The sequence below is a fragment of the Pogoniulus pusillus genome, chromosome 31, assembly GCF_015220805.1.
Source record: "Pogoniulus pusillus isolate bPogPus1 chromosome 31, bPogPus1.pri, whole genome shotgun sequence".
Lineage (NCBI taxonomy): Eukaryota > Metazoa > Chordata > Aves > Piciformes > Lybiidae > Pogoniulus > Pogoniulus pusillus.
Window position 1 is genome coordinate 4393920 of NC_087294.1, and position 12112 is coordinate 4406031.

Genomic DNA, 12112 nt, shown 5'->3' on the forward strand with positions numbered 1-12112 from the left:
TTGCTGAGTCATTTCAGTATGTGGCAGAAAATTCACTTGGTTAAAAAACAAAGGGAAGAATTTTCTATTTCTGATGATACTTTTGTACAAAGACAGCTCAGCAAAACATCCAATGAGCAGTGGAGGGACTGCAAAGGAAAGGCTTCTGAGTAGAAGAAAGGACAAGACAATTGCTACCTTTCACTGCTAGTTCAGGCATGGGAAAACGGGGAGAGAGGAAAGCTTCCTTCCTCTGGTGCTAGTGAGTTTCTAGCTCTTCTCAGCAACTCACCCCACATTATGTCACTTCACTGTGAATCATTTGGTAGCAGCTGACCCCAGTTAGTGTGTGTGCATCTCCCAGTTATCTTGTCACATGGGACTCATCACATGGATCATGAAACAGGGTGAGGTGGTTTTGATGGAGAAAGGAAATTCATCTCCATTTCATCCACTGCTCACTCAGATTTGATTGCGCTGAACACAAAAAATGAGGCCAGGCTCACTTAGAAATCAGAAAGCACACGTGCTGTGAAGAGTACAGGTAGGTATGAGCCATGATCAAGTTTATTGCTCTGTAGTGCTAAGCTCATTTCCTGTACATATTGTGACAACACACACATTTAAAAAAGGGAAAAACTGTTTGCTGCAGAAAAAGTATTGGTTTGGTGAACTGTGATTAGTATAAAGTTCTATGAACTCTGTTAATCAAGGATCAGTAATATGGACACTTGACTTTCACTGAAATATACAGACATGTGGATATAGCACCAACCAATTAAACGATACTGGTTGGCACCAAGCAATGATGAATACAAGTTTCTTCATGTGGAAGCAACACATCAAACAAACCATAACACACTCTGCTATTTGAGCAGTATATTCTGTTAATACATGATGTAAGGCTGAGGAAAATGATTTCCTGGCTCCAGTGAAGGAACATTTGATGTGCTCCAGGACTGATAACACTGGAAAAATCTGTGGTTTTTTTCCTTATGTAACTATTGTCCTGGCCCTTTCTTTTGGTTGGCTCGTGTTCTGTGTCAGCTTCCAAGACTGACTTTAAAGACTACTTTCTTTCCTTTGCTGAAATTGAAGCAAGAAAAAATGTTTAAATGCCACACTGATGACCTCTGCATTGATTGTGGTTATTTTTTCAGTTGAAATTTTATGATTTTTAGGCAGTCTTTGTTCAACTTTGGAAGCAGTTGTTGACCAGGAAAGTATGGCAAATTCTGAAACTTTTGGACTGTGATGGTGTTTTCAAGGACAATTCTCGTTCTGTTCTGCTGGAACACATTGAAATACCCATAGATTCTAACTTCTATCTGAAGCAGTGAAGCTATGTGGTAAGAAGCCAAAGTTGGAACCTGAAACACTATGAAAATATTCCATACTTTACATGATTACAGAATCACGGAATGTCAGGGGCTGGAAGTGACCACTCCAATCAACAGATACTGTTTTAACATGCAGTGGAGAACTGTAAATGCAAAATTGATTCTGTTCTCCAAAGCTTGCCAAAAAAAAAAGCTTTCTTACCTCCTCTTGCCTGCTTAACTTATCTACTGCAGAGAAGATGGCAGTATGTACATCCTGCTGTGTTGCAAGACTGTACAATAAATGACCAGTCGTCTTGGGCTTGCAAAAGCAAGACTAGAAAGACATTTAAAAGCTCTTTGGACCTGCTTAAATTGATCACATTGTCATGAAAACTGCTTGCAACTTAGCTCAATTTATATTATTTGCCCCAGTCTAATGGCTCCTTTGTCCACAGAGATTCACCAAGACAAAGTTAGGAACCAGCTGGAGGGCCGGACCCAGAGAGTGGTGGTGAATGGTGCCACATCCAGCTGGCAGCTGTCACTAGTGGTGTCCTTCAGTGCTGGGCCCCATCCTCTTTAACATCTTCATAGATGATCTGGACGAGGGCATGGAGTCAGTCATCAGCAAGTTTGCAGATGACACTAAGCTGGGGGCAGATGTGGCTGGGTTGGAGGGCAGAAGGGCTCTGCAGCAGGACCTTGACCGCCTGGACAGATGGGCAGAGTCCAAGGGGATGGAGTTCAATAGCTCCAACTGCAGGGTGCTGCACTTTGGCCACAACAACCCCATGCATAGATACAGGCTGGGGTCGGAGTGGCTGCAGAGCAGCCAAACAGAGAGGGATCTGGGGGTGCTGATTGATACCTGCCTGAACATGAGCCAGCAGTGTGCCCAGGTGGCCAAGAGAGCCAGTGGCATCCTGGCCTGCATCAGGAATGGTGTGGCCAGCAGGAGCAGGGAGGTCATTCTGCCCCTGTACTCTGCACTGGTTAGACCACACCTTGAGTACTGTGTTCAGTTCTGGGCCCCCCAGTTTAGGAGGGACATTGAGATGCTTGAGCGTGTCCAGAGAAGGGTGACGAGGCTGGGGAGAGGCCTTGAGCACAGCCCTACGAGGAGAGGCTGAGGGAGCTGGGATTGGTTAGCCTGGAGAAGAGGAGGCTCAGGGGAGACCTTATTGCTGTCTACAACTACCTGAAGGGAGGTTGTGGCCAGGAGGAGGTTGCTCTCTTCTCCCAGATGGCCAGCACCAGAACAAGAGGACACAGCCTCAAGCTATGCCAGGGGAGATTTAGGCTGGAGGTGAGGAGAAAGTTCTTCACTGAGAGAGTCATTGGACACTGGAATGGGCTGCCCGGGGAGGTGGTGGAGTCGCCGTCCCTGGAGTTGTTGAAGGCAGGATTGGACGTGGCACTTGGTGCCATGGTCTGGCCTTGAGCTCTGTGGTAAAGGGTTGGACTTGATGATCTGTGAGGTCTCTTCCAACCTTGGTGATACTGCGATACTGTAATACAGCAGTATTTATTGTTATATATTATTAGATAACTAAATATATATTATAGAATTATATCATTATTATATATATGTATATTATATATTTCGATGAGGAAAAGGGATGTCAGTACATTTGCACAAGAAATTATATCAGAAACTTTTACATCCTGCTGCCCACATGCCAAAGGAACACTTCATTACACTTTGCTGTATTTTTCTTATGTGTTGTTAACATTTCCAAAATCATTCTTGTGTATCAATAGAATAGATTACAGACTCACCAGGAGAATGTCTACCAGGTTGCTCTGTGTAAGCTGGTTACCAAAGTTATTAATCAAGGAAGGGAGAGTATCCAATGCCAGTCAGTCTGTTCCATGGTTCCTTTTTCATCAATCATTGGTTATGGATGAGGAATTCGCTTATCATGTTAAAGGGGTAAATATTCCATTCCAAAACTAGAAATAGAATTATGAGAAATCACATCACCTCAGCTGTCTTTGTTGTCTCTCCTAGAACCACATTCAGCCATGAGAGATGCGAGATGACTGTAACATATCTTATTTTTTTCCAGAAATTTGGTGGGGTTTAGAACCGAGGGTTGGCTCCCACTCTGTGTTCTCAAACTAGTCTACTCTCTGTTCTCTGCTAAGTTGCAAACCTTTGTAACAGCTGCATCAGATCCCTTTTCACACCGTGCATATCTGCTTCTCTCTAGCGGTTCATAGAATCGTTTAGGTTGAAAAAAACCATAGTGATCATCATGTCCAACCATTAGCACTGCCAAGTCCACCCCTAAACTTAAGTGCTGCATCTATACATCATTTAAATATGTACAGCGATGGTGACTCCACCACTTCCTTGGGCAGGCAGTTCCAATGCTTGGCAAGCCTTTCACTGACATTTGTTCTGATATGCAATCTAAAATTTCCCTGGTGCTGCTTGGTAATAGTGGTTCTGGAAAAGCCTTTTCTTTGTGGCTCATACTTCTCTGGGATGCACCTCAAGAAACTGGGACGGATTAGGGGTCTCTATGAGCACACTGGCATTGGTGAACAAGCCCATTTCTTCCAGCAATGTAATAGGATGTAAGGACGCCACCGCTAAACGGTGGAACATTTGTGTGTATGAGTAAAAGGAGTTTCAGGTGCCTGCTGGCCCATCTCACCCCTACAGGTGAGGGCTATTTGGGTAATTGGAACAGCAACAACCCCTGGTTATGCTGGGTGGTGGTGATCCAGGGGCACTCAGCAGGATGACGGATAGGTTGCAGCCTCAGCCCTGATTGAGATACGAGCCCCAATACAAACACCAGCGGCTGCCGTGCGTGCCCGCCGGGTGCAGCTCACGGCGCAGACACCCCTCAAACGCACCGCACCCCACTGCCGCCTGGCGCCAGGCCCTTCCCGCGCTCCCTAGAGGGTTCACTCCGCCCCCTCCTGCCGCGCCCGCTCGCTAGGCACGCTGGGAATTGTAGTCTCTCTCCACCAGACTTCTCCAAGGCCTCCTTACGGCAGAAAGGGAGCAAAACTACAACTCCCAGCGGGCGAAGTGGCGTGGCCCTGAGCGACCGTGCCCGAGCCTGCACGAAGGCGGAGGCCGGTCCCGCTCGGTCGGGCCTGTGGGTGGGGCTGGCCCGCACGGCTCGTTTGCCGTCGGTTCGGCAGTCGGAGCAGGGGTGGAGCGGCCACCGCCCGGGGCTGACAGCCGACATCGCTCGCGGCGCGTGCTCCCGCGTGCGCGCGTGCCGGGGGGCGGTGCGGGGCGGGTTGCGTGGGCCCGGGAGGCAAGGGCTGAGCGGGTACTCCGCGTGGGCGGGCGGGCGGCGAGAGCAGCCGTCGCCCGCCTCGTTCCCCTGCACTGCCAGCCGTTTCTGTGGGGGCGGTAATGGGGAAGAGTCAGCGCTGCTGCCGCGCTCTAGCAGGAGCCGGAGAGAAGGCTGGTTCGGGCCGGCGGTGTAGCGTTCTCACCGGGGCTGGTTGGGGTATCCTGCCTGCCCTGTAGCGGGGAAGCGACTGACTGGCTGACCGACCGCGGTGGGGGTTGCGCGCTTGTGTGGTCCTGTGCCTCGCCGGCTCCTCCTGCGGGCGGCCACCGCTGCTGCGGTGGTAACCGCCTCTCGCTGAAGATGAAGAGGTGGCAACCGCTGTTTCTGAGTCTGGCTGCTGGGGAAAAGCCTGGATAAGGACTCAAAAAACCCAAAAACCAGGGAAGAGAAAGTCGCCAGTCTCTGGTTCGCGAAGGGGCAGCTGGGCGTTTACCTCACCTTGGTCTGGGCAAGAGCACGGCGACACTAGGAACGCCAACGGGAAGCCGCTCCTCTGCGCTGAGGGGAGGGGGCAACATGCGAGGGGGGGCCCGGCAGAGCCGCGGGCCGTGGGCGGGAGCCTGCGCCGCGGCGGCGTACGACCGCCCGCGGCAGCTCTGAGGCGGGCGGCGAGGATGGTTAAGCGAGGGAGAGCTGCTGACAGAGATCTTCCACCGGCAGCGGAGGCTTGCTCTACCTCCCAAACTTCCTTGCTGCGCGGCCGGCTGCCCGCTCCGCTTGGCTGAGGCACTGGGGATCATGAGGCGGCGGGGACCTGTTGTGTAGGGGCAGGCGGGGGTTGAGCGCGGCGGCGGTGCCGTGCGGGGCGATAACTGGGGGAGAGGTACGGTGGGGAGGGAGGATGACGACCTGCTGCCGAGGCTCTGCTGTCTGTTGGAGTCCGGTCCTGCCCCGGGCTCTCTTGGGCTCAAGGGAATCCCCTTCGGTGGAGTCGTGACAGAGGAGAAGGGCCCACGGGCAGCCCTGCGCCCCCCAGGCAGCGGTGAGCGGCGGCCGCTTCCAGCTAACTGCCGGCTTCAGGAAGAAGAGAGCTTCAAGTGTTCCTCAGAAGCTGGAGTTGCAGCCTGATTTCTTTCTTGCCTTTTTATTTTTTATTTTTTTTTGAACGCGTGTCTCTTGGGGGAACGCTTTAGGAATGGTCATTTTTAGCAGTGAAATCTGCTGCGCAAAGGAGGATTATAACAAATCTCTATGAATGATAGACTCGATTGCTAAACCTTGCCTTGACCAACCTTCTGACCCTCGGAGAGATCTCTCAGGGTGTGCGTGGGAAGCGAAAAAAAAAAACCCTCCCATTTGAAAATAAACTTGAAAACAAGACTAATTTTTTTTTTTCCTGGACAGCCTAACTGCTTTATAATTACTTTTCCTCCTTCCAACTCCCCCCCTTTTTTTTTTTGTCTTGTTTTGTGATAAGTTGTTTTTAAAAGAGTTGGTCTACATGGTTGTTTTGTAACTGGAGAAGGAAGGAACCCTCTCCGGCAGTTCCGATGTGACAGTTTTGGTTTCTGAAGAGATAACTGGTGTTTGCATGATACACCTATTGCTAGGCTTTGTAGTGGACTTTTCATGCTTTTGTTTGCTTTTTTATTAACTGGGGCTGGTGGAGAGGGTTATCTTGGTCAGAAGAATATTTGCACATTTATCTCTTGTATATATTTTTAGTGGGGTTCTCCCCACATTTTACTCTCTCTTGATGACTCCTGGAGGTGGTAGTGGGCCCATGAAAGACTGTGAATATAGTCAGATCAGCACACACAGCTCTTCGTCTCCCATGGAGTCTCCCCATAAGAAAAAGAAACCAGTACCCAAGAGAAAATGGGAGGTTTTTCCTGGAAGAAACAAGTTTTTCTGCAATGGGAGGATCATGATGGCTCGACAGACTGGAGTCTTCTACCTGACTCTTGTTCTCATCTTGGTCACCAGTGGACTCTTCTTTGCATTTGAGTAAGTGGCGCCAAAGTCTTCATACCTCCTTTTTCTCTAGTTATTTATTTTGTTTGAAAGCAAAGCAATGTCATAGAAGATGCAGGCTAGGTTCACCTAGTGTTGGTTTATGTAATTGAAGTTATGATCTGATAAGATGCTGGGGGACACACAGTCCTGTTTTGGTTACTGTACTCTGTGGAAAACTGGTATTTGAGGATTAAGATTGCAGTGCTTTTATGTCATAAGTTTCCAGCTCTTGCTGATGTTGCAAGAGGATTGTGAACCAGCAGGTTTGAGATGGTCAGGAAATGGTGTAGCTTCTTGTTTGTCAGATACTTTGCTGAGAATCAAAATTGGCACATGCAAAAATACTGACCCTTTGTTGCAAAACTGAGTGGAAGAAAAGCAGTACCTTCCACTACTTTCTTAATTAGGGTTGTGTTGGGTTTGTGCTCTGTGTGTTTTGGTTTGGATTTTTTTTTCCCCTCTTGAAGTCATTTAATTGCTTGTAGGCAAGAATTCAAAGTTAGCAAATACAAATCATAAAAAACCTGTACAGTGTTGCATATACCCAGTTTTCCACCACTAGGTAACAACATTACTTTCCGTTTGCAATGATAACTTGTTTGTGAGTTTGGTTAGTTGAAACAATGTTTGTTTTGGAGATTCGGGGTTTTTTTAGGAAGGCCTCTGATGCCCTTCTAGGGATTTTTTTCTCCGTGTTTCTCTGAATCTTCAGGAGTCCTTTTCATGTATATAAAGTGAACATGCAGTGGTGGGAAATGAAATATACTGATTTTTACACTTACATTGGGGTGGTTAAATTAGCTATGCATGACACTAAAGAATTAGACACTTGATAGGGACAATGGAGTTTGACTTGTATTAAAGCACTCACACTGATAAGACAGTGTAGTAATACAGCTGTGTTTTACACAGCTATACTAATAATTCAGTTATTTTTAAAGAGTTAATACTATTATTTTTAAAGAGTCAATACCTGTTAAGCTGTTGTAGCTAGATTTGTGGTTTGTGGCAGGAAAAAGATCTTCAAATCGCATGTACAGCTCTTATTATTTTCTTGAATAGGAACTGTTATTTATCTGTAAGCTTCAGCACTGCCTCCAGAGATTGTTGGCTTTGCTAAACAATACAGTTGAACAACAAAGGTCATTCATTACTTGGCATCTTCAAAGAAGAAGATAGTGACATTGACGAACTCTAAATTGTACCAGTTGAATGTAGACCATCCTAACAGGCTGGTGGTAGTAGTAAAGAAGATAAAAACGCTCAGCAGGTAACCAGTGACTAAAAATGTGTATGAGCTCACCGGATGGATTGTCTTTAAGTGGGCTCCGGATTACTTTAGAGGACCGTATGAACTGTAAATCTTCTGTAGATATTATGAAGCTGCTTGAACATCCTTTGAGTAGTTGAAATAACAGTCATTGCTGATATTCATGCACTGCCAATGTGTTTACTTTTCTGGTCTAAAAGAGGTATTAAAGGTGTGTAACCTGGTAGTATTGCATCAAGTCTGGGTGCCACTCTGTTCTGTTTATCATGTTTAGACCTAGTTTTGGAAAGCTTTTCTGTGTGGGTTGACACATGTCTTCATGTGGTCTCATCACCTTCAAACAGAGCCCCTGAAGGCAAGCACTGGACTTCCTGCAAACACCAGTATGTAAATGTAGGATCAAACCTGTAATGTTTTAGAATTATGATTGTAAAACTTATTTATTAAGCTGCCACTTACAGTTTATTTATACATCCTAACGCTTTGATCCTTCAGAGATAAATGTTCTCTGCAGCTGCAGGATGAGCTGCTAGCTGTTCATCACCTTCTGATTTCATTACTACAGTGAATTATGTGCCCTACCAGGGTCAAACGCTACATTTTCTGTCGTGTCTTTGAGCTTATTTGCAGCATAACTATGTGTGATGGATAAAATTTTCAGTCAAGATACAGCATTGAATTGTTGCTTATTCTAACAGACAGTACTGAAACAGGGAAAAATCTTGGGCTTTATATAACTATATAAATTCTGTGTGTCTACCTGACAGTTGTGCTCTCCTTTTAAGGAAAGTTAGAGGGTGACAATGTTACTTCATTTTCATAACAGTAAGACAGATTTTGATCTTTAAAAAGCACTTGCACTGGAAAATTATTACTCATTCTCTGAAGGTTAATTAAAACCTCCAAACCTTAAGACTATTAGGATAGTGTTTAGCATGTTTATGATGTCTGGACTGGGGGCTTGTTAATGTTACAAAGAAAATAGGAGTATCTGCTTGATGAAGAAGTATTACTTTGAGGCGGTGTCTAGTTGTGACTCTTTAGAGTAGTCAGAAGTTGCTATTTATTGATCAGTTAATAACATGTTGAATTATTAGAGTGTTACTTCTATTATTTGGCTGATATGACACTTCTCATTAGCCCAAGTGTTTCAGTCCTTTGTGTGCATGTGGGGCAAAGTGATTTTTAAATGGGCCTATTCTCTCTGAACAGTAAGGTCAAACTATCATTGAAGAGGAAGATACCCCATGTTCTTGAAATTATTTGGTGGGTTTGCTACAATTGAAATAGATTTTTCTGTTTTCCAAAACTTAGGGGAATAAAATATAGGTGCTCATGTTTCAAGTCATTCCTTGGTAGCGGACAGTGAAGAGGGGGAGTAGGAAAAAGGAGACTTTGACAGCTAATTCCTAGGAAAGAGTGGTGCTAACACAAGTATTTGTCATTTATCCTTTTGGCTTCCTTTGTTCCTCCAACATGATTTTCCCCATATTCTTTTTACTTTATTCTTGATGTCCATTCATCCAGAGGTGCTTTGGAATCCTCTCCAGATGAGAAATACATTTCTCTGCATCATCAAATCCTAGCTCTCCAAAAGCAAGCACGTCGTACGTTTTGACCTATATAAGCTTTTGACATTGAACCATACCTTTGTAATCTGTTTCTTCATGTTTACATGCCTCTGCTTTTTCCTGTCTAAGTTTTCCTGCTCCTAATTTTGACTGATTTTAGTAGTTTCTCTGTCTTTTATCTCTCATATAATCCCAAGTACATCAGCACTTCTTCCTTTTATCACAGTTATTTTTCATTTTCAAAGAGGTAAGCCAGGATTTGCTTAAATATTTATAATTCTATCTTCCCTCTCCTTCCAAAGGAATACAAGGCAAATAACAAGCAGGTTTTTTTCTGTAGCTTGTCTGTTAAATGTAACATTGCAGGCACTTACGGGTCCCTAGAGGGATGCTGTGCTTGAAGTAGTCTTAAAAATGATACTGGTTTTAAGATGCTCAGTGAGGGACCACAAATTAATTTGGCTTTACATTTTTGGTATATTATGTTATCTTAGAAATAAACTTCCTAACTCTAACCTCATGATGTTTAGCTGGTTTTCTTTTTTTCTTGAAAATCTGGCTTTGTGTTGCATTTCTTTTTTTTTTTAATCTCCTTTGCCTTGATCCATTACACAGTCATACATATTTGTTTTAATTATTCAGTAAAAGTAGTTGCTTGAAAAACTTGGAAAGCAAAATCCTTTCCCCAGAGCAAAGAAGGCATTCATAACTGAAGGGCAGACTCACTTCTGTACCTAGGTGGTTCAACTACTGTGTACTTAAGTATGTGTGAAGTCCTTTATTGGTGCAGTAAATGCACTTGATACTTAGTGCTTTTATTCAGCTAGGTATACACGCATAGTCAGAAGAAAAACAGAACTCTTCATGCCTATGATCATTTGGAATTCTGTACCTTACAGGAAAGCAAAATGGAGGCTGAATGACATACTTAATGCAGTAGCATATATATAGCAGACATCTTGTTGTTAAATGGCAAATCTTATATGCATGCTCAAGTATCATGAGTTCCAGAGCAGCGGTAGACAAATTGGCTGCTTTGCTGCTCTGAGTTAATGTTGCCCTTGTGTGCCAGCTCCCTTCCTTTTTGGACCTCGCTGTACAGGTAGCAGGAGGGAATGTGTCTGCACCTGAGCTGCTTCTGTTCAGACAGGCAAATTAAACTTCCCATAAAAGGTGGGCTTGAGTGAAGATGCCGACTGAACGGAATTGACTCAGGCACAGTCATGTTTTCTGTCAACTCAGTTGCAGGGTGAACAGCTCTGGAAGAAGGTTGTAGCAGATGGTAGGTTGCCGGTAGGGCTGAAGCAGTGCAGCAGCTTTTTTCCTCTCTAAATGTGAGTCAGAGCCCTGTCACTTTGATACTTGCACTGATTCAGCAAACTGGAGCGTTTTTATTTTTTATTTGAACTAGTTTACACTTGATTTTTGTGAGCATTTGTGTAATTGCATGGTATTTCCAAGGAGGGATGCTGGAAAATTATTTAAACCTAAACTGTTCACATGCATGTGTATGTGCAAATCATGGCTTTCTGTTTGCCCTCACAGTTGCTGGCAACCTGTGCCATGCCTCCTGCTCTGAAAAGCAGTGTGACTGGAGGACATTCCTGAGTCACACTTTGTGATGCAGTGTAGATTGTTCAATATTGAACTTCTAGAGTGTATGCTCTGGCAAAATGGTGTAACTTGCTGCTCACTGTGACAAACCTCATGGCAGTAAGCTGTGCATTTTCACTGTGGTATTGAGTCGTCTTTATCTTACAGCAGATGTTTTCTGCTCTGTCAGGAGGTAGATTCTTAGTCTGAGGTCATATTCCAAGTAGGTGGAATTTCATCTAATAATCTCCTTTATTTTACTTCTTCTTCTGTTAAGATGGTTACTTGTGCCTTTTGATGACTGTCCCCCTAAATGATTGAGTTCCTTAGAAGGCTGCTATAAACTTGTGAGGAATTTCCTGCTGAAGCTATCAAAATGGATTTTAAAGGATAAATTGTGACATATAGGTGAAAATGATCAACAGAGTGCTACATCCTTTTCTACAGGCAAGGCAGTAGATACCTAGTAGTGTGGTCTGGTGTAGGTGAGTACAGTGATGAGTAGGGTTTTTTTTTTCCCCCCGTTTTCTTTGTTTAAAAAACACCTGACATTAAAATTAAATCCAAACAGTATTTCTCTTTCCCATTTTGACATGTTATGCACCTCTGATGACTTCTGGAAAAATACATGACATGCAATTAAGTCTTATTGGTAGTGTTTACTTTTTGTATTGAGTTTATATAGTTATGCCAAATGATATGGTGAATTCTTGAGGGATGGTATGCATTCCAATCTGATGTTGTTTATTCTTTGCACTTTACCCTGAAAATATTGACTGCCAGAATCAAGTATTTCTCAGGTACAAAGTGTATCTAATACTCTTTTCCATGACAATGGACTTTCCTTTCTTTGGTCACACAGAAGTTTACTTAATGTATTCTAATTGTCTTCCAAGTTTTTCAGTCATCTGTGGAAGTATGTCAGCTGAAGTTCCCCCTGGCCAAAAAGGAACCGTTTTGTTCTACCGTGTCTGAAAGTAGCACTTCATTGTTCAGCTACATTAGTTAAAATTTTTAAACCTGCTTTGAATGGATTATACAACATAAATTTAAACCTTTTTTGCCCAGAAACATACTAATAGCATTTGATATTAGGTC

At 44.3% G+C, this 12112-nt stretch overlaps 2 protein-coding genes across 4 annotated transcripts in view; one reads left to right on the forward strand and one right to left on the reverse strand.

Annotated features, from left to right (window-relative positions):
• Nucleotides 1–4247: 4247 nt before the first annotated feature.
• On the reverse strand, nt 4248–6157 carry LOC135189133 (ESX-1 secretion-associated protein EspI-like). The gene is made up of 3 exons (XM_064169158.1): nt 6066–6157; nt 5063–5638; nt 4248–4958 (listed from the first exon to the last, which is right to left on the reverse strand). Exons 1-3 carry the CDS (start codon nt 6155–6157, stop codon nt 4763–4765), a joined length of 864 nt encoding a protein of 287 aa, XP_064025228.1. The 3' UTR covers nt 4248–4762.
• ZDHHC14 (zinc finger DHHC-type palmitoyltransferase 14) overlaps nt 5453–12112 on the forward strand; it is a 121994-nt gene continuing 115334 nt past the window's right edge. For all 3 annotated transcript variants that reach the window (XM_064169108.1, XM_064169111.1, XM_064169109.1), the window contains exon 1: nt 5453–6571. In XM_064169108.1, the coding sequence (XP_064025178.1) occupies nt 6321–6571 (251 nt within the window). In that variant the 5' untranslated portion in view covers nt 5453–6320. The remainder of the gene's footprint in view (nt 6572–12112) is intronic.